The sequence below is a fragment of the Rana temporaria genome, chromosome 1 (genome assembly GCF_905171775.1).
Source record: "Rana temporaria chromosome 1, aRanTem1.1, whole genome shotgun sequence".
Lineage (NCBI taxonomy): Eukaryota > Metazoa > Chordata > Amphibia > Anura > Ranidae > Rana > Rana temporaria.
Window position 1 is genome coordinate 278359816 of NC_053489.1, and position 22588 is coordinate 278382403.

The window sequence follows — 22588 nt, forward strand, 5'->3', positions numbered from 1 at the left end:
GCATTGTGTTCACAAACTAAACAAGTGTTCTTTGCCCATTTTTGTAATATAACATCACTTATATATATATATTTTTTTTTTGTGGGGGGGGGGGGGGAGGGGGGAACAATGCTTTCTTTTGGCAGGTGTCATGTGAAAAAATGTAAAGCCCAAAGAACTCACAATAAAATGGGGGGGGGGGGGGGGAATCCTTTATCAAGTTTCACAGACCAGTGTTAGTTTTAAACAACCAGCCTTTATGTAAAAAAAAATATTTATAAATATTTTTTTAATTTTGCTGACCCTAAAAATATTTTTTTCTTGCACAGAGTATTATTATTATTAAAAAATAACAGGCTATTAGACTGATCGAAACTCAAATGGTTCAGCAGGAACCAGCTAAGTTTCCAACCATGTATGAGGCAGGCTGATTGTACCCAAGTTCATCAATACTTGGGTAAAAATCAGCCTGCTGGCGGTCACATGTGATTATTGCAAGCGGCTGGTATAGCTGCCAGCAATATTTACTCCTCTCCTGGCAGGAAGAATTCCTGCAATATCCTGTCTGTGTTGATGGGGGAATCAAGCAAATTTCTTTCATGCAACCTGGGGGGGGGGGGGGTGTTTTGAGGGGACCTGGTATAGCCTGGGTACTCGAAAGAAGGTTTTAGGTCCATGACTAATTTCCATTTCAATGCTGAGTGTCAGAGAAACTTGGGGACATGATAGTTTGCTGATGATCCTAAGCACAGTGACCTATATAGGTTGAAACATATCAACAGCAATCATTATGGTGCTGATATACGATGCAGTTCCACAATATCCACATTAAGCACCACTGAAAGATCTGGCTGGAGTGATTGTAATCAACTAAAGCATAGGGGGGCCTTGTCTGTATGTCTGAAGACCAGCAAGTAAATGTGTGTGTTTTTTTTTTTAATCCTTTAAATTCTCTAACATATTTACATCTGAACTCCAGGCTAGCCATTAACTACATTGTTTAATACATATATAAGAGCAGGTTTTATTAACACTGTGCTCCCCTGTCAGCACAAACAGATTAGTGCTGCTGTACAGGGGATTTAAGATATCAGCTACCATGGTACAGTCCAGTACTGACACTAATTAATTAAATGTATGTAATACATTTTCATTGAACAAATAACTGCATTAACCGGTGTTGTAATATATCTGCCTGGAATTCAGCTTTAATGTCAATGGATGGTGAAAGTGCAAAATTGGAGTAACATTTGAGTATATACAGGTATAGAAATCTAGTTAAGGCATGTTGCAGAAAGGAAAAAACAGAAATTTATCCCTTACTTATTTAACTAGTGCAAAAAATGCAGTAGCACCACATGTTCTATATGCAAGAAAACAAAAACATGCGTATATTCCCAACTAATAACTTAAAACATTTTGATTAAAGAGTAGGAAAAGTAAAATGTCATTAAAAGATTTGTCACTGTGTACATTTCAATAATTTGTGTGCAAATGTAAACTGTTCTGTAGTAATACAATAACTTACACAGCAGCCTATCTTTCACTGTACACATTCTATACAATTAACAGACAGTGGCATTCATTAACACCCAGTTCACACTGAATGCGGCTTTGACATCCCTCTACTTTATGTGCAGCTTGCGGACATCTGTGTGACTTTATGCACAGATGTCTATGCAAGTCGCACATAAAATCTCCAAAAATAGTGCAGGAACCTTTTGTAAGTTGGAGTCGCACCGATTTGAATGGTTCCATAGGCAGGGTGCAAAATGTCATGCGATGTGAACAGAGCATAAAGCTGCATAATCTTTCTTCCTAAAATATAGGGCACCAGTAACTACTGCATATAACATTTTGTACTGTACATGTCTTCATGGCAGGGCTTCTCCTAGGAATAATAGCTCTGTCAAAAATCCACAACTGTAGATAAGCAGTATGTGTGTATATATAAAAACATCATTTAGCAATTGTACATTAGTAGTTTGGTAAAATAGCCAACAATCAATAAGTTAAACAATACCATTCAAAAATGTCGTACAAATGTTTGGCAGGCCATGAAATTTGTGTAGGTGTAGTCAGATTTGTGGTTACTGCAATCACCGCTCATGGCTTTGGTTGAAGATCTCTGACTTCTTCCAATTTCAACAGAATCCACTATGGTAAAAAAAATGATTATCATTATTTCAATACATATACAGGGCTGGAACATATAATCAATTATGTAAATAGTCGTCACCTATTTTCATAATTAGTTGCTTAGCTGATTAATTGGCCTGAATACATTATTTGTTTACATATCAGGAAACAGTGCAGCACACATACAGCTCAGTAAGTGCATAAGAACCTGCCAATGTTTGAGAAGCAATGCCTCATGGGACATGTAGTCCTGGGCAGAAGGAGAAACTGAGCAATTCGAAATGTTTGTGTATGGCCAGCATAAGCAACAGCAGCGCACTTGTATCAATCTACCTGTCTATGACAAACAAGGGAGTCTGTCATACATAATATTGTATTACAGTCCTGTCTGAAATTCTGCAAAACAGCATTTTTAAGTATTTTTTTTTTCTTTAAATAAAAAGTTTGATCTCTGAGCCTGATGATATGATATGTACCATATTAGTATATACAGTCAGGTCCATAAATATTGGGACATTACACAATTCTAATATTTTTGGCTCTATACACCACCACAATGGATTTGAAATGAAACTAACAAGATGTGCTTTAACTGCAGACTCTCAGCTTTAATTTGAGGGTATTTACACCCAAATCAGGTGAACGGTGTAGGAATTACTGAAAAAGAAGAAACAATTGGGATTTTAACCACTTCCCGACGGCCGTACGACTTTATATGGCCGCAGGGTGGTTGTAATTCTCTGACTCGCCAAGTTTTTACGGCCTCCTGGACACTGGGGGGCGCACGAGCGTGCCCGCTGCATCACTGAGATACAGAATGCGCGTGGCCGCGATGGCCGCCAGGCTCCCAGGATTGGCGGTTACAGAGACAAGGATGTGGATCTCTGTGTGTGCAAACACACAGATCCACGTCCTGTCAGGGAGAGAGGAGACCGATCTGTGTCTCTTGTACATAGGGACACAGATCTGTCACCTCCCCCAGTCAGTAACACTAGGCAGGGTACACATTTAACCCCTCCCTCACCCCCTAGTGTTAACCCCTTCAATGGCAGTCACATTTATACAGTAATTAGTGCATATTTATAGCACTGATCGCAGTATAAATGTGAATGGTGCCAAAAATGTGTCAAAGGTGTCCGATGTGTCCGCCATAATGTCGCAGTCCCAATAAAAATCGCAGATCGCCGCCATTACTAGTAAAAAAAAAAAAAAAATTCTGTCGCCTATTTTGTAGGCGCTATAACTTTTGCGCAAACCAGTCGCTTATTGCGGCCTAAACTGAGAATTTTTTTATTTTTATTTTAAATTGAGCTATTTATTATAGCAACAAGTAAAACATATTATTTATAATATTTTTGTTTATAGCGCAAAAAATAAAACCGCAGAGGTGATCAAATACCACCAAAAGAAAGCTCTATTTGTGGGGGAAAAAAGGATGTCAATTTTGTTTGGGAGCCACGTCGCACGACCGCGCAATTGTCAGTTAAAGCGACGCAGTGCCGAATTGCAAAAAGTCCTCTGGTCAGGAAGGGGGGGTATATGTGCCCAGTAATCAAGTGGTTAAGTGAGGTCATGGCCAATAGGGAACATGTACCTCCGTCCCGGTCTGATGAAAAAAATGAATTAAAATATAAAGGAACAGAAATGCTATGAACAAGTTGGGACTTTACATGGAGTGCACAGTTTGGGGAAAAACAGCCATCAATATAATTGTAGATATAAATATTTTAATTAAATATAGGTAAATAGTAATTACATTAAATTAATAATGATTGATAATATTAGACCATAAATATATAAAAAGACAATATGATGATGTTTGTAAAATTCCCATAAATTAAATTCATCAACACATACATATATAGTATTGAAGTACAGATATCACATAGACACGGCTACACATTTGGAAAAAGCCTCCAACCTCCCTGAGCGGCAATGTACAGATTGAAAGAGATCCTAGGGTGAATTTCTAGATTCCCAACATGAATTTCCTTTATTCTGTGGATTATGGAGTTTCATACAATTTATATTGCTATTACCATTATCTCTTATAGAAGCCCATATACCACGGTTGCCATCTTTCGTTTTGTTTTGGGTCCCAGCCATTATGGATAGGCTCTCATGCACTCAGGGGGCCATGTGGGGGTGCACGTTGCTGGCACACGCCCCCTCAGTTCCCTTGCCTGACACTACCGGTGGACCTCCTGGTTTCATGGGCCACGACATGTCCTTATACACAGCACGCCTGTCTGTAAGTTTACTATAGGATCGGTTTTCATCTTATTTGATGTATAGTAATTCCTCCACCATATGTTAATTTACTTATGGACCCCTTACTTTTTTATATTTTTGTATTCTATTTTAGATATGCATCATGTGCCTGCTCCTGACCAGTGGTAACACCAAAACGCGTACAGCTAATGTTAAGCCGTGGCTACATCCACTTGTCCTTGATAATTTTATGTGACATCTAATTTAACTCTGTGGCACCTAGACTGAGATGCTATCACCCTAGGATCTCTTTCAAACTGTACATTGCCGCTCAGGGAGGTTGGAGGCTTTTTCCAAATGTGTAGCCGTGTCTATGTGATATCTGTACTTCAATACTATATATGTATGTGTTGATGAATTTAATTTATGGGAATTTTACAAACATCATCAAATATTGTCTTTTTATATATTTATGGTCTATAATATTATCAATCATTATTAATTTAATGTAATTACTGTTTACCTATATTTTATTAAAATATTTATATCTACAATTATATTGACGGCTGTTTTTCCACAAACTGTGCACTCCATGTAAAGTCCCAACTTGTTCATAGCATTCCTTTCCCCTGTTCCTTTATATTTTAATTTATTTTTTCATCAGACCGGTGTAGGAATTACAACAGTTTGTATATGTGCCTCCCACTTTTTAAGGGACCAAAGGTAAAGGTACAATTGGCTGCTCAGCTGTTATTCCCTCATTATCCCATTTACAAGGAGCAGATAAAAGGTCCAGAGTTCTTTTCAACTGTGCTATTTGCACTTGGAATCTGTTGCTGTCAACTCTCAATAGGAGATCCAAAGAGCTGTCACTATCAGTGAGGCAAGCCTTCATTAGGCTGAAAAAACAAAACAAACCCATCAGAGACATAGCAAAAACATTAGGTGTGGCCAAATCAACAGTTTGGAACATCCTTAAAAAGAAAGAACGCACCGGTGAGCTCCGCAACACCAAAAGACCCGGAAGACCACGGAAAACAACTGTGGTGGATGACCGAAGAATTCTTTCCCTGGTGAAGAAAACACCCTTCACAACAGTTGGCCAGATCAAGAACACTCTCCAGGAGGTAGGTGTATGTGTGTCAAAGTTAACAATCAAGAGAAGACTTCACCAGAGTGAATACAAGAGGTTTCACCACAAGATGTAAGCCATTGGTGAGCTTCAAAAACAGGAAGACCAGATTAGAGTTTGCCAAACAACATCTAAAAAGGCCTTTACAGTTCTGGAACAACATCCTATGGACAGATGAGACCAAGATCAACTTGTACCAGAGTGAAGAGAAGAGAATGGAGAAGGAAAGGAACTGCTCATGATCCAAAGCATACCACCTCATCAGTGAAACATGGTGGTGGTAGTGTCATGGTGTGGGCATGTATGGCTGCCAATGTAACTGGTTCTCTTGTATTTATTGATGATATAACTGCTGACAAAAGCAGCAGGATGAATTCTGCTCATATTCAGCCAAATGCTTCAGAACTCATTGGACGGCACTTCACAGTGCAGATGGACAATGACCCGAAGCATACTGCGAAAGCAACTGAAGAGTTTAAGGGAAAAAAGTGGAATGTTATGCAATGGCCAAGTCAATCACCTGACCTGAATCCGATTGAGCATGCATTTCACTTGCTGAAGACAAAACTGAAGGGAAAATGCCCCAAAGAACAAGCAGGAACTGAAGACAGTTGCAGTAGAGGCCTGAAAAATCACCAGGGATGAAACCCAGCGTCTGGTGATGTCTATGCGTTCAAGACTTCAGGCTGTAATTGACTGCAAAGGATTTGCAACCAAGTATTAAAAAGTTCAATTTTTAATTGTTAATCTGTCCCATTACTTTTGGTCCCTTAAAAAGAGGGAGGCACATATACAAACTGTTGCAATTCCTACACCGTTCACCTGATTTGGATGCAAATACCCTCAAATTAAAGCTGAAAGTCTGCAGTTAAAGCACATCTTGTTTGTTTAATTTCAAATCCATTTTGGTGGTGTATAGATCATTTACACTTTCAAAATTACAGAAAACAAAAAAATGGCGTCTGCAAAAGTTTGGGCACCCTGCAGAGTTAATATCTTTTATTGCCCCCTTTGGCAAGTATCACAGCTTGTAAACGCTTTTTGTAGCCAGCCAAGAGTCTTTCAATTCTTGTTTGAGGTATCTTTGCCCATTCTTCCTTACAAAAGTCTTCCAGTTCTTTGAGATTTGTGGGCTGTCTGTCACGCACTGCTCTTTTTTTTTTGTAAAATATTTATTTTCATTTTTCAAAGAAAAGAGGTATTGACAGTTGTACAATGCGGCATTATCAATCTGACAGAAAGCCAATACAAAATAATAACAATAACCAGAATAGGGGGTGACAATGAGGGACGGGAGGGAGAAGGGGTAGTGGGCCAAAGGGAGGGGGGAGGGAATAAGGGAGAGAAGGGACTCTAAGGGAAGGTGCCTCCGGTCCGCGCTCAGGCAAACATTAAACCGGGAGCAGTGGCCCGCCATAGAGCAGGGACAGGCGGACACACCACCCACCCAGGACATTCGATCCACGCGGGCGGGTCCTCCCCAAAATAACGGGGGAGGGGATGTGTCCCCATGTCTCCGCTCCCCGGCAGACAGCAAGGTGGCTCCCTTTGCTACATGCTAATTAGAACAGACCTGAGATAATGGGACTAGACAAATAGGTTGGGGGTTGCATCAATGGTCCCAATATTAAACAAATAACTAAGCATTAGACATTAAGAAGGGGGAAGAGGGGCGAGGGATAGAGGAACAGAGTAAAAGTCAGGAGGAGGGACAGAGAGAATTGAGAGAAGAGAGGTGGAAGATAGAAGAAAGAAGGACCAGCACTCACCACTTTCGCCGACTTACAGGGCTCCCCTCATCCTGGAGCCTCAAGAGGCCGACTGACGATGCGCCCGGACAAGTTCCCCAAAGGAGGGGTCAGCCAACACCAGTAGCGCCTCATCCAAACTGGAGGAGAGCAAAGCCGTGTCATGTACGTGAGCCTTCCACTCTGCCCAGGTGGCCTCGAATTTTTCGCGGGTATCTCTGCAGGTGGCCAGCCAACCCTCCGCTTCCATGATCTCCCCCACCTTCCCCAACCAGTCTTGCTCACTGGGAATGTGTGAGCTTTTCCAATGAATCGGAATAAGTCGTTTAGCCGCATTGAGGAGGTGGGGGAGAGCGCTACGTTTATACCGTGACAGGGGAATGGGGGGGACGTGGAGCAGGAAATGTTGGGGTTGGGCCGGGACATCCATGCCCAAGCCCTCAGACACGTGTTTGGCAACCATGTCCCAGAACGGGCGAAGCACCGGGCACTCCCACCAAATATGGAGGAGAGAACCCCTCTGTCCACACCCCCTCCAGCACCTATCAGATACATTAGGGAAGATTCTAGCTAGCGCGGCCGGCACCCTGTACCAACGCGTCAGTAACTTATAATTGTTTTCTTGGGTTTTGGCATCAACTGAACTCTTGTGGGTCAGGCGATATAAGTGGTAAAGTTGGTCATCCGTAAGGTCAATCTGTAAGTCCCTCTCCCACTCTCTAACAAAGTAAGGACGGGGGTCTGGGGAAGCGCCCTCCAGCAGCCGGTATAAAACCGAGATCAAATGAGGCTCTGGGTCCTCCGACGCCCAAAGGCGCTCATACTCCGTCAGGCTAGCTCTAATCGGTGCTGCCCTCTGGCACTTTGCTGTGAAGGTCTCAAGCTGGCGGTATCTCCAAAAGTCAAAGGGAAAGCTACCATATCGGGCGTGGTGGTGTTAAAATCCCGCTGTCCATAAATCTTGCGAGGCTAACTACCCCATCCCCAACCCACGTTCCAAGGGATGATTTCAGCTCTCCAGGGGAGAACCAAGGGTAACCTCCGACAGGCGCCAGAGGAGAAGTCCTCGGCGCCAGTGCCAGGCAGCCATTCAATCTATCCCAAATGGACAGGGAGTGAGTCGTCAACGGGGACACCCAGTCAGAGAGCCCTCTATTGTCCGTCGGGACCCAGGGTGCGTAGGCCAAGTCCCGTCCCGCCATTGTCTTTTCCAGAGGGACCCATAACTTAAGGGACGTGTGAAACTTCCAGTTCAGGATGCGCTGTAGTGCAATCGCATGATAGTACCTAAGAATATTTGGTATTCCCAAGCCTCCCCGTAACTTGGACCTTTGCAAAATCGTCATTGCCAGTCTAGGCCTCCTACCCCCCCATACAAATTTAGTAAAAATACTCCGTAGTTCAGCGAAAAAACGTTTCGGTGATCTTATAGGTATCATCTGTAGGAGGAAAGGGATACGGGGCAGGACTGTCATTTTCAGGATGTTCGTCCGTCCCACCCACGTGAACATTGTCCTATCCCAGGACTGCAAATCTTGGGAAGTCTTTTTCAAAAGGGGGATATAATTCTGGGAATAAAGTGAGTCCAAACGATTAGTAAGCTGGATCCCTAAGTACTTCATGGAGGACGTGGACCATTTAAAGGGGAACGAGTCCCTCAAAGAGGACGCTAAGGTAGGGGGGACAGTGACAGGCAGTATCTCGGATTTCGAATAGTTTATCTTGAAGTTCGACACCTCCCCGTACTCCCCGAGTTCATCCATCAAGACTGGCAACGAGACAAGGGGCTCCACCACATGAAACAAAATGTCATCTGCATAAGCAGAGAGCTTGTGTTCTAGGGAGCCTACCTTCACCCCTCTAATGTTGGGGTTAGATCTGACCCTTTGCAGCAACGGTTCCAGGACCAATGCAAACAAGAGGGGCGAGAGCGGACACCCCTGTCTCGACGCACTGCTCTTTTAAGGTCTATCCATAGATTTTCAATTATGTTGAGCTCAGGAGATTGTGAAGGCCATGGCAAAACCTTCAGTTTACGCCTCTTGATGTAATCCCCCAAGGATTTTGAGGTGTGTTTAGGATTATTATCCATTTGTAGAAGCCATCCTCTCTTTAACTTCAGCTTTTTCACAGATGGCATCAAGTTACCTTTCAAAATTTGCTGACATTTTATTGGATCAATTTTTCCTTCTACTCGTGAAATGTTCCCTGTGCCACTGGCTGCAAAACAAACCCCAAAGCAAGATTGATCCACCCCCATGCTTAACAGTTGGACAGAGGTTCTTTTCATTAAATTCTGTGCCCTTCTCCAAACGTACCTTTGCTCATTCTGGCCAAAAAGTTATATTTTAACCTCATCGGTCCACAGAACTTGTTTCCAAAATTCATCAGCTTGTCTATATATTCATTTGCAAAGTTCAAACGCTGATTCTTGTGGTGAGGACGTAGAAGAGGTTTTCTTCTGATGACTCTTCCATGAAGACCATATTTGTACAAGTATCTCTTTATAGTGGAATAGTGTACCACAACTCCAGTGTCTGCCAGATCTTTCTGGAGGGATCATGCAGTCAAACGTGGGTTTTGAATTGCTTTTCTCACAATCCTGCGAGCTGTTCTGTCTGATATTTTTCTTGGTCTTCCAGATCTTGCTTTAACTTCCACTGTTCCTGATGACTGCCATTTCTTAATTACATTCCGAAAAGAGGATATTGACATCTGAAAACGCTTTGCTATCTTCTTATAGCCTTCTCCAGCTTTATGAGCATCAACTATTTTCAGTTTCAGTTTTCTAGACAACTGCTTAGAAGAACCCATGGTGCTGATTCTTGCGGCAAGGTCAGATGAGTCTGGGCATTTAAAACTTTTGAGATTGACATTCACCTGGTCTTCCCAGACGATGATTGAGAACAATCCATGACACTGGCAGGTCTCAGCTTTGCAAAGGGGGCAGTGCATGCTATAAATTCTGCAGGGTGCCCAAACTTTTGCAGACACCATTTTTTTGTTTTCTGTAATTTTGAAAGTGTAAATGATGGAAATAAAATTAACTTTTTTTTGACATATTATAAGAATGTCTAATCTGTAATTTGCCTTTTGGAGATTTTTCCATCTTTCCTTGGCTTCGTTATGCACATTAATACAAATTTTTACCTGGGGTGCCCAAACTTTCGATCCCACTGTATAAAGCTGGTTATTTATATTTACCACTGAATATATAGATATTCAAGAATTAATAATCTTTATTTAAACTTGACATATTAACTAAATTATACACCACAATTTTTATTTTATTTTTTAGGTTTTTATCTAATTAATAATAAATAAAAAAAAATCGGCCAACTAAAAGATTATAAAAATAATCGCTAGTTGCAGCCCTATACATATAGTAAGTTTTAGGCAGATGTAAAAAAAAAATGCTGTAAATTAAGAATACTTGCAGAAAAAGAAGGGTTAATAGTTTATTTTTAATTCATTAAACTGGAAAGTAAATTACCAGAAGAGAAATTCAAATCAAATCAATATTTGGTTTGACCACCCTTTTCCCTCAAAACAGCATCAATTCTTCTGTGTACACTTGCACGCGGTTTCTTGAAGGAACTCAGCAGGGATCAAGGCTGTGTGGGGGCCAAACCATCACTTCCAGGACTCCTTTTTCTTCTTTACGCTGAAGATTGTCCTTAAAGCGGAGGTCCACCCATTTTTTTTTTTTTAAAGCCAGCAGCAACAAATACTGCAGCTGCTGACTTTTAAAAAATGGACACTTACCTGTCCAGCGCGCCCATGATGTCAGAAGACAAGGCTGAGCAATCGCTCGGTCCTCGGCTGCTTCCGCCGCCATCCTCGGTGAGGGAATCAGGAAGTGAAGCCTTGCAGCTGCACTGCCCGATTCCCTACTGCGCATTCATGAGGATCGCGGCGCGCCGTCACTGGTCCCCGCTCTCTCCTGGGAACAGTGTTTCCCACAAGACAGCGAGGGTGTGACATCACGAGGCTGGACTCCCCGCAGGAGTCAGAACCCGGAAGTGGTGCAAATATCTGTCTCAGACAGGTATCTGCACCCCCCTGAAAGGTGCCAAATGAGCCACCGGAGGGGGGTAGGGATCCAAAAAGCGGAGGTTCACTTTTTGTGTGAACCTCTGCTTTAATGACATGGGCTATATCTTTGGGGTCGTTGTCCTGCTGCAGAATAAACTTGGGGCCAAACACGCCTCCTTGATGGTATTGCATGACTGTCTGTATTTCTTAGCATTGAGGACACCATTGATCCTTCCCAAATCTCCAACTCCATTTGCAGAACTGCAGCCCCAAACTTACACAAAACCTCCATCATGCTTCACTGTTGCCTGCAGACATTAATTATTGTACTGCTCTCCAGCCCTTCTGCAAACAAACTGCCTCCTACGACAGCCAAATATTTCAAATTTTAACTCATCAGTCCAGAGCACCTAAACAAAATATAAATAGTATCCGAGTGCAAGGCTGCTTCTATTTAAAGCGGACCTTCTGTTATTTTTTCAACTTTATTACATCTAATAAATCTGCCATTGTTTTAATTTTGGATAGTAAAATGTTTTGCCAGTATATATACCTTGGACAGCCTACTTCCTGTTTCTTGACTTGTAAAAAGCCTAAGCTTATGGCATCATGCACAGCTCTCTCTCACTCTCGTGAGTTTGCCAGAAAGGGAGGGGGGATGAGTCAAAAGAGGGCCAATGAGAGCTGCAGGATTGGAGGTGTGCCCCTGTGTGTCTGTGTAAATCCAGGAAGTGAACAGGCAGCAGCTTTAGCTGCCCACAGTTAAAATGGTTGCAGCCAGACTCAGTGGAAGGAGATTTCTGCAGCATATTTAGCAAGTACAGAATCACAGTGTATATATAAAATAATATGCAAAGTAGTTGAAGGGAAGTAGTCGGAGAGGGAGAACATAATGGCAACACTGTGTTGAAGGGAGCATCTAGTGATTTTCAACCACAGGTTGCAGGAAAGAAAATCACTCCAATCTACGGCTGGCTTTATATATTATGGAATTCATAGAAAGAAAAGAGTTGTGGATATATACCAGAGTTTTTTATTTTTTTAGCATGAAAAATATTCTCATATTTTGATTACAAAACATGACCTTTAAGTTTAAAATGTTGTTTCCTTTATCCTTTAACACTGCAGCTGTATGTAATCCCACATATAATACACAGAGCACAAGTAAATGTAATTTACTGCATATATTACATAAAATGTGTTCAAACAGTATAACTATCACCAAGTAAAATAGTGACCACCTTCTGGAGTCAGGCAAGCCAATAATAATCAACTTTATTTATTCACTGCTCTATTTTAATGCAGTAACTAATATTGTTGTATTTACCTTGGCATCTTCCGAAGTCTTAAAATTGATTATTTTTCCAAACTCCTTGGCATGGAAAACAGATTTGACTCGTTCCTGCAGAATAAACAATTTCAGATGTAAGAAACAGACTCATCATTTTTATCCATGTTTTGCCTAGGGAATCTGCTATGAGGCTCTTGGTAATGAACACGGAGGTTCTGGCCACTTCTTACAGGAAGTGAATTCTCAGTGTTTGCATTCATTTCTGGAATTTTTATCCACTTTAAGCCTATGATCTTCAAAGAACAGGTTGTACAGTAAACAGGCGCTGCTTTTCATTTAGGAACTTTGCTGTACAATAGATCACTCCAGGCAAAATATCACTATGTTTTCTTAGCCGATGTTTAAACCTAGTGCTATTAAGATAAACATGGTAATGTTTTGGGATTAGACCAAATCTCAAGAATTTTGAGTTTTACAGGTCATAAATAAATGACATAAAATGAATAAAGTGGTTTAACCACAAGGGGCATATTCAATAAAGCAGGATAAAATTTAGGTCAAGACATGGTTTTACCCTAATGCATTCCCTACATTAAGCTACAAAATAGCCCAATAGCAGTTTTGCCCCCTTACATCCACAACTCTGCCCCCAGCTACATCATCAAACATCTCTAAAGATCACCCAAATTTTCCATTCCACTCCTCAAGTTTGCTTTCAGGAATTTTGCCAGGGCCTCTTTCAGTCTCTGGAACTCCCTACCCCAATCTGTCCAGTTATCTCATACTCTGTCCACCTTCAGGCAATGCCTAAAAACCCTTCTCTTCAGGGAAGGCTTCCCCTAAAATCTGCACATTGATCTACTCCATTCAGCTCACCCCCCACAATTACAACTTTTCGTACCACTTGCCCCTGCCTTTTAGATTGTTAAGTTCCAGGACCCTGCTAGCATTCTTGTTTCATATAGGATTGTAATTGTTCTGTTGCCCTTTATTTTGTAAAGTGCTGTGCAAACTGATGGAGCTATAGAAATCCTGTATAAAAATAAAAAGTGGTCATCTTCCACAGCAAAGTGAGGAAATGACTGATGATTTAGAACAGGGTATTGAATTCAAATTTAAGGAGGTTGAGTCACTAAAATGTTCTTCTGGCTGAGGTCTGAACCATGAAAGATTGTACGCATCTACTTTTTTTTCTTGGTGCAAGCTACGCTCTCTGGCGCTTTTGTTACGGTTTCCTCTGCACACTCTGGTAAAACTCTGTATATGTTAATTGGGGATTTTAAATAGTGGTCAGACTTAAGTAGAGCCCAGCCACCAGAGGCAGAGAAATAAATACTGTAAAAAGCCTTGGTCTCTCCCCAAGGCTAGGATTTTTTCGTTATACTTACCTGTAAAATCCTTTTGAGTACATAATGGGACACAGAGTTAGGCCAATATTCATTACCTACTGGGTCACCATCTCTAGATGAATGGACACTGGTAGACAAATTGAAGTGATCCCCTATATAACCCTTTTCATACAGAAAGCACATCAGTTTTGTAGCAAGCACTGAATCCTCAAAAAGAGGGGAGGGATCTCTGTGTCCCATGATGTACTCAAAGAAAGGATTTTACAGGTAAGTATGATGAAAAAAATCAAATTTTATTTTTCATACATCATGGGACAGAGTTAGGCAAATATTCATTACCTACTGGGACGTCCCAGAGCAATAGCCTTGAGGGGAGGGAGACACCCTGCCAAACAATAGCCCTCAGACCTTATACAGAAGCCAGCAGTACACTGCGGTTGAAAGCCGAATCCTCGGCTGCTCGAACATTCACTTGAAAAAAAATTGTGAACGTATGCACTGAAGACAAGGTAGCAGCCTTACAAATCTGAGCGATAAATATCGTAACGGCGAAAAGCCCAGGAGGTTCCTACACCCCTGGTACAATGAGCTCTCACCCTAAAGGGAGGAGCTTTACATTTCAGACCGTAGGCCTGAATGACCAATTGGCAATGAAAGATGCCTGCCCCTTCTTGGGTCCTTTTGGTAAAACAAAAAAGGAGTCTGATCCTTGGATCTCTGCAGATCTAGACAAATAAACCTTGACTGCCCAGACAACGTCCAAAGAATGCAGTCATCTCTCTTCCACCGAACGAGGCTGAGAGAAAAAAAGAAGGCAAAATAATGTCCCGATTCAAATGAAAGGCTGGCACCACTTTTGGCAAACAGGATGGAACAGGTCGTAACACGACCCTGACGTGGTGAAGGATCAAGTATGGTTCCCTGCACGAAAGGGCTGCCAACTCCAACACCCTTCTAGCCGTGGTGATGGCCATCAGGAAGGCTAGCTTGTGTGACAGCAAGTCTAATGGAATTTCATTGATAGGCTCAAATGGTTGTTTCTGTAACACAGACAACACCAAGTTCAAGTCCCAAGGACACATAGGTGACCCAATGGGGGGGGGGGAGCAAAATGAGCTTCCCCCTGCATAAAGGTTCGGACCAGTGAATGGGAGGCTAAAGGCCTTTGGAAGAATATTGACAGGGCCTAAATCTGACCTCTGATTGTACTTAAAGCCAATCTGATTTCCACAGTCTTCCAGACCTTATGATAGATCTTTCTAGTGACAGCTTTTCTAGCATTCACTAGAATAGAGACTAATGGCCCAGAGAGGCCACGGGTCCTTCAACATCCTGTCTTCAATAGCCATGCCATCAAATTTGAAAACTGTAAATTGGGGTGGAATATAGGACCTTGAGACAGTAGATCAGGGCGACGTGGAAGCGTCCATGGCCCGTATATTGTCAGTCTCGCAATCTCCGGGAACCAGTGCCTACTGGGCCAGGCTAGTGCCACCAGAATGACTGGAACCCCCTCTCTCTCAATCCTGAGCAACAGATGTGGAAGGAGAGGGATCAGAGGGAAAGCATAAACCAGGGAGTACTGGCTCCATGAACTACCAGAGCATCTGCTCCGATTGCCAGAGTATCCCTTGTTCAGGACACATAGTGCTGTAGCTTGTTGTTGAACCTGAATGCCAATAGGTCGATCTCTGGCCATCCCCAATGCTGGAAAATTTCCTGGAACACCCCTGTGTGTAGGAACCATTCCTTGGGCAGATCTGCTGGTGGCTGAGATAATCTGCCTTCCAGTTCTCTACTCCCAGGATATGGACTGCCGATAGAATCGGAACATGTCCCTCTGCCCAGGCTAGTATGTAGTTCACTTCCTTCAGAGCTGAATGACTCCTGTTATCGCCTTGGTGGTTTCTATAGGCTACTACAGTGGCATTGTAGGACTGAACCCTGATAGGCAGTCCTGAAGCTCTACAATCCAGGACCGTGTAGGGCCAGGTGTACTGCCCATAACTCCAGGACGTTGATGGGCAGGATCTGTGAGCCCCTCTAGGGTCACTCCCCAGCCTGAGAGAGTGGCATCTGTAGTCAGTACTCTCCAAGTTACCGGGAGGAAAGATCTTCCCTTTCGCAGGTTCCCTGCAACGACCAGTTTAGGCTTCAGCGTGCCCGAGGAGATAAGAACATTAGATAATCCAGGGCTTGACCTCTACTGTTCCAAGCCAACAAGACGTCTTGTTATATAGGCCTGGAATGGAACTGGGCATAGGGCACTGCCTCCAAGGAGAACACCCTCCTTCCTAGAAGACTCATACAGAGTCGAATGGAGGGTTGTCTGGTGCACCTAATCTGACACACCTGATCCTTCAGGGAACAGATCCTTATGGGTGGCAAAATTACCCTTGCTTGCACGATATCTAGGAACAAACCTAAATACTTCAGACTTTAACCACTAGCCGACCGCCCATTGCCGTTATACGTCGGCAAGTTGGCTCGGCTGGGCGAGAGCACGTAGTATAACGTCCTCTCTCCCAGCCGCCACTAGGGGCGCGCGCGCCCCCCGCTCGCCCCCGACTCCCGTGCGTGTGCCCGGCAGGCGCGATCGCCGCCGTGCACACGCGATCGCTCGTTACAGAGCAGGGACCGGGAGCTGTGTGTGTAAACACACAGCTCCCGGTCCTGTCAGCAGGGGAAATGCTGATCTTCGGTTCATACAATGTATGAACCGAGGATCAGTGTTTCCCCTAGTGAGGCCACCCCCCCCCCACAGTAAGAACACACCCAGGCATACTTAACCCCTTCCCCGCCCCTAGTGTTAACCCCTTCACTGCCAGTGGCATTTTTATAGTAATCCAATGCATTTTTATAGCACTGATCGCTATAAAAATGCCAATGGTCCCAAAAATGTGTCAAAAGTGTCCGAAGTGTCCGCCATAATGTCGCAATACCGGAAAAAAAATCGCTGATCGCCGCCATTACTAGTAAAAAAAATATAATAAAAATGACATAAAAATACCCCCTATTTTGTAAACGCTATAACTTTTGCGCAAACCAATCAATAAACGCTTATTGCGATTTTTTTTACGAAAAATATGTAGAAGAAAACGTATCGGCCTAAACTGAGGAAAAAAAATGTTTTTTTTTTATATATTTTTGGGGGATATTTATTATAGCAAAATGTAAAAAATATTCATTTTTTTCAAAATTGTCTCTCTATTTTTGTTTATAGCGCAAAAACTAAAAACCGCAGAGGTGATCAAATACCACCAAAAGAAAGCTCTATTTGTGGGAAAAAAAGGACGCCAATTTTGTTTGGGAGCCACGTCGCACAACAGCGCAATTGTCTGTTAAAGCGACGCAGTCCCGAATCGCAAAAAGTACTCTGGTCTTTGGGCAGCAATATGGTCCGGGGGTTAAGTGGTTAAACTGGTCTCCAGGCTGACACAGTCCCTGAGGTTTTAAAAGGGGGACACCTTGTGCGTCTCTACAACGAAAGTAGAGCACTCTTCCCTCCAGAAATCTTTTGGATATATTTGTCCAAATCATCATCAAACAAATGTTCCCCATGAAAGGGGAAACCTACCAATAACTTTTTATAAGGAAGCTCGGCTGACCAGTTCTTGAGCCACAAAAGAGACCCCAAAATGAGAAACCTGCTGTATTGAATCCTTTAAGGCATCAACAGCAAAACACAGCGCTCTAGGAATATCTGTCTTATTTTCAGCCAAATCATCCTCCTGGTTAGGCCTTTCAGGCCATCTGACCTGATCCTTTACGGACTGGCAGATACCAATTGCTGCAACAGCTGGCTGAATAGCTAAACTGGCCAAAGAAAAGGAAGCCTTTAATAATGACTAGGGCTACAACTAACGATTATTTTCATAATCGATTAGTTGGCCGATTATTGTTTCGATTAATTGGATAACAGCCTTAATAAAAGTTTTGCGTTAAAAAGTCCTTGCCCTTTCCAAATACGCAGCAGCTGAAAAAAAAATCATGGATGTGAACGTGTCCCATAGGAAAACATGTAAATGAACTGTAGCGTGTTTCTGCAAAAAGCACCAAAAAACAGAGGTGTGAACCCAGGCCTGAGATGTTTAGTAACATAATGGGGTTAAAAAAACAAAAATAAGTACAAAAAGAGCAAATGATCGCTACTGCAAGGGGTTCATTTTTTTACTGTGGAACAGTGAAAGTAATATTTACAGTAGCGATTTGCTTTTTTGTACTATAAATGGCAAATTTTAGTTTCTTTTAACCCCATTATGTTACTGGCCGATTAATCGATTATGAAAATTGTAATCGATTAATTTCATAATTAGTTGTCGATTAATCGATTAGTTGTTTTGGCCCTAATAATGACTCCAGTTTCTTGTTAACAGGGTCTTTCAAGCCCTGTGCATTATCCACCAGACAAGTTAAGTTCTTGTTTAACCACTTCATTACTGGGCACTTAAACCCCCTTCGTGCCCAGACCAATTTTCAGCGCTGACGCATTTTGAATGACAATTGCGCGGTCAAATTATATTTTTATCATTTTTTTCCCACAAATAGAGCTTTCTTTTGGTGGTATTTGATCACCTCTGCAATTTTGATTTTTTGCGCTATAAATATAAAAAAACTGAAAATTTTGAAAAAAAAAAACTATATTTTTTACTTTTTGTTATAATAATATCCCAATTTTTTTTAAAAAAAATAAAAATTTCCCTCGGTTTAGGCCGATACGTATTCTTCTACATATTTTTGTTAAAAAAAAATCGCAATAAGCGTATATTGATTGGTTTGCGCAAAAGTTATAGCGCCTACAAAATAGGGGATAGATTTATGATTTTTTTTTTTTTTTTTACTAGTAATGGCTGCGATTTGCGATTTTTTTGTCAGGCCTGCGATATTGCGGCGGACGTATCGGACACTTTTGACACAATTTTGGGACCATTCACATTTATACAGCGATCAGTGCTATAAAAATGCACAAATTACTGTATAAATGTGACTGGCAGTGAAGGGGTTAACACTAGGGGGTGAGGAAGGGGTTAAATGTATTCCCTCATTGTGTTCTTACTGTGTGGGGGGAGGGGACTGACTGTGGGAGGTGACCGATGCTGTGTCCCTATGTAAAGGAACACAGATCGGTCTCCTCTCTCCCTGACAGCACGTGGAGCTCTGGGTTTACACACAGAGCTCCACGTCCCTGCTGTCACCGACGAACGCGGGTGTCTGGCGGACATCACGGCCGCCAGGCACTCGCATCAGCTCCCGAGCGATGCGCCGGGCACGTTGTTTCCCCCCTGCTGCGCGCCCCCAGCGGCGCGCACAGGGAATGACAATAGGACGTCTAAAGACGTCCACTCGGCACTTGAGAGCCGCGCTGTGGATGTCTTTCGTCCATAGCGCGGATCCCAAGCGGTTAAGGAAGAGACTGCTGCATCTATGGCTGGCATGCTCTACTTCTTAACAAACCTTTTATCCATGAGATATAAAAGGGAAAACCTCTTGGGAGGAACAAAAATCCTGTCAAGATGTTCCCAATCAGCATACACCGCCTGTTCCAATAGTCAGTGTAAAGGGAAAGCCTGTGCAGCCTGAAGATGCCTCAGGGACCCCAAAGAGGACCAGGGGGGCTCAGCAACCTCTGCAAAAGGCAACTTAAAGGCAGAACAATTAATCTCAGGAAGAGTCTAGATCAAAAGCCTTTGCGAGGCAGACACCAACTGGATATCTTCTTGTCCAGATTGTTTAGACGCAGACTCATCCGCCAGGCCCTCCACAGAATTCTGAGTTTTTAGCTCTTCCCAATCCTCAACCCATTCCTGCTCCAAACTAGGAGGCTCAGGGGAGGGGGATCTGTAGGGCTGCAACAATTTTTTTCATAATCGATTAGTTGGCCGACTATTGTTTCTATTAATTGGTTAATAACCTTAAAAAAGTGTGGCCATACAACGTCTTCCTTCAAAAAAAATTATAATTTTAAGAACATTCATTCGATTTTTTAATCAGCAGTGGGGTCAAATCGACGTTCTTGGTCAAAGGAATTTTCAGACAGTGTATGTGGTTTTCGTTCAGAAATTTTATAACTGAATGTTAAAATCAAGTGAAAATTTCAAACATTCTTTCCTTCAGCGAATGTACAAATATGTTTTGTATTAATATAATAATAAAAGTAGTGATTATTTCTCTTTTTGTAATATAAAGGGCTAATTTTCGTTTAACCTATTATGTTACTGGCCGATTAATCGATTATGAAAATAGTAATCGATTGATTTCATAATCGATTAGTTGTCGATTAATCGATTAGTTGTTTTGGCCCTAGGGATCTGTCACACTTCTTGCCACCCTGTGGGATGGAGGTAATCATGCCAGCAATCCTGTGCGCTAACCGGCTAGGGCCGCGGACAGTTCATCCTTGGTGATAAAGGGTGAAGCAGCAGCGTTGACTGTAGGCACAATACCCGATAGGTGCAGCGGCTCAGATTTCCCGGAAGCCTCTGGTCTTTCAGGGGATACAACTAGGTTCATCAAAAGCTACCGACGACATAGGTGTGCCCTTCATTGTAGTGTTAGTCCCGCTCCTCTTTTTTGAAGACATTTACAAGCCACAAAAAGGGAGTACCTGTGTGTAGTAACACACCCCAGAAGAGAAACCCCTTAATAGGGCTCAACAAGCCTAGTTCAGAGCCTGCTCTGTGTCTCACAGCTGCCTTCTGGATGCACCACACGCTTGGCATACACAGCTTAAATAAGCTGGCTGTGCGCCGGGACGTTCTGCACATGCGTGCGCAGACTCACGGTCCCAGCAAACGCGCATGGCTGTATTTGCATATGACGCAAATCTCTGTGCGCCCACATTAAGCTATGGTGCACCCGTGGCTCCGAGTGCGCACAATGCCTATGGTGAAGCTGCGTGTGCCGTGGCCACCAACAACTGCTGAGCACAGCAGCGCTCTTGCAAAAGCATGTGCGCCATGGCGAGCCAAGAAGAAATGGCGCACTATCGTGCACCATCATACAGGTAAAAACAGCCAGACACAAGCAAAAAGGTACACTTGCAAACACCCACAGCTAGTAAAAAACTTTCCTGTATGGTCACTGCACGTGTCCAGCCTCTAGCTAGCTTGACTGATTGTTACAATCACTGGGACACCCACAAGTAAATAAAGGGGTTTCACTTTCCTGTCCAGGCACAGGGCAGCTTAAAAACTAAGAGCCCAATTTTCACCCATCACGGCAGGTTCCTATCACTTGAGGACCTTAGAGGACTGGGTACCCTTTTCACATTTAGGGTCCACTCCTTTGGACCTGTACAGCACCCTGCAGGAATGCCTTAGCACTGTGGTGTCCATGATTCCACTTGTCAAATGAATCAGATCGGTCAATCCCTTGATTCATTTAAGAACCGTTTGTGGGACTTGAGATATGGAGCTCAGAGAGCTCAAACAAAGTGCTCATCCACCTTGCAGACACTGGTAAAAAAACTGATGTACTTCCTGTATGAGAAGGGTTATATAGGGGATCACTTCCTGTCTAAGACTTTGTCTACCAGTGTCCATTCACCTAGAGATGGCGTATAACAAAGTAAGTAACGAATATTAGCCTAACTACGTGTCCCATGATGTATGAAAAAGAAATTGGAGGGCATCTTTGCCTAGCTCTCAGAAATAAAAGGGGACAGTTTCATTAGTCACAGCATGAATCTTACAACTGTAGCAAGAGAGTCAAAACTCATAATATGCTATAATAGAATATAGGAAAGTACAGTAGTAAAAATTTGCATTTCCCTCACATACTCCCCAGTAGTTATACCCGCTTCTGTAGCAACACATGTCTCCCAACTTGTTCCTGATTTTGAGGGACTGTCCCTGATTTAAAACACCCCCTCAGACCCTCTTTCCTTCTCATTTGTCCCTCATTTTGGTCTGATCTATATAGTTGCACTTAACATGCACTTCATCTTTCAAAGTGTTTCCCAGTGCTAAATCTTTCATCCACTTTCTAAATTCCTGCATATGTACATTTCAAAAGCCAGTATAAAGGAACATTAGTAGTAAAAATAAAAAAACACTTGTGAATTTAGCAATTTTGTTTTTGTACAATTCTCCTATAAGGGGGCATGTCCTATGACAATATAATTTTGCTAAGAGGGTTCCCTCGTTCCCATCTCAAAAAGTTGGGAGGTATGGTAACTACATATACAACTCCATGTACAAATAAGGGGACAAAACAATCCTCATCACAGCATACAACCACTTACAACACACAATCTTCAAATATAGGGACAGTAAGCTTTCACAGCTCTGGTCTTAATAACTCTGCAAGAAATCCCCAGATATACTGACTGAAAGACAGGCACGTTGTCACTCTGGACTGCATGACCATCACAGAGAGAACACCAGTATACCTAATGAACTGCACTCACTTCCAAGATTTCCAATATTCGACCTGAATCTATCATTACCTGTTGAGAGTACAGTAAATCTAATTCAAGCTAAAAATATAGCAGAAGGGAAGGCACTTCCATTCCTCTAGAGATATTAAGCAGAATTGAGCATATGTGAAGTGGGAGGAGATAAAACCTCAAGGGGGCTGGCCTTCTGTTTTCTAAGTGGCCTGAATCAGGAAACCCTGGCCGACAATGAAACAGTTGGAAATTTGTTGTTCAGGCCTAAACAATGCCCAGCCCGAAGGCAGAGAAATACAGTTAAATGCCTTGATC

The 22588-nt window shown here is 42.6% G+C and overlaps 1 protein-coding gene across 3 annotated transcripts in view; it reads right to left on the minus strand.

Annotated features, from left to right (window-relative positions):
• Positions 1-983: 983 nt before the first annotated feature.
• The window catches only part of VPS13A (vacuolar protein sorting 13 homolog A), a 466977-nt gene continuing 445372 nt past the window's right edge, over positions 984-22588 (minus strand). For all 3 annotated transcript variants that reach the window (XM_040355879.1, XM_040355888.1, XM_040355872.1), the window contains exons 71-72: positions 12572-12646; positions 984-2136 (exon numbers count right to left, since the gene is read on the minus strand). In XM_040355879.1, coding sequence (XP_040211813.1) covers positions 2086-2136; positions 12572-12646 — 126 coding nt within the window. In that variant the 3' untranslated portion in view covers positions 984-2085. The remainder of the gene's footprint in view (positions 2137-12571; positions 12647-22588) is intronic.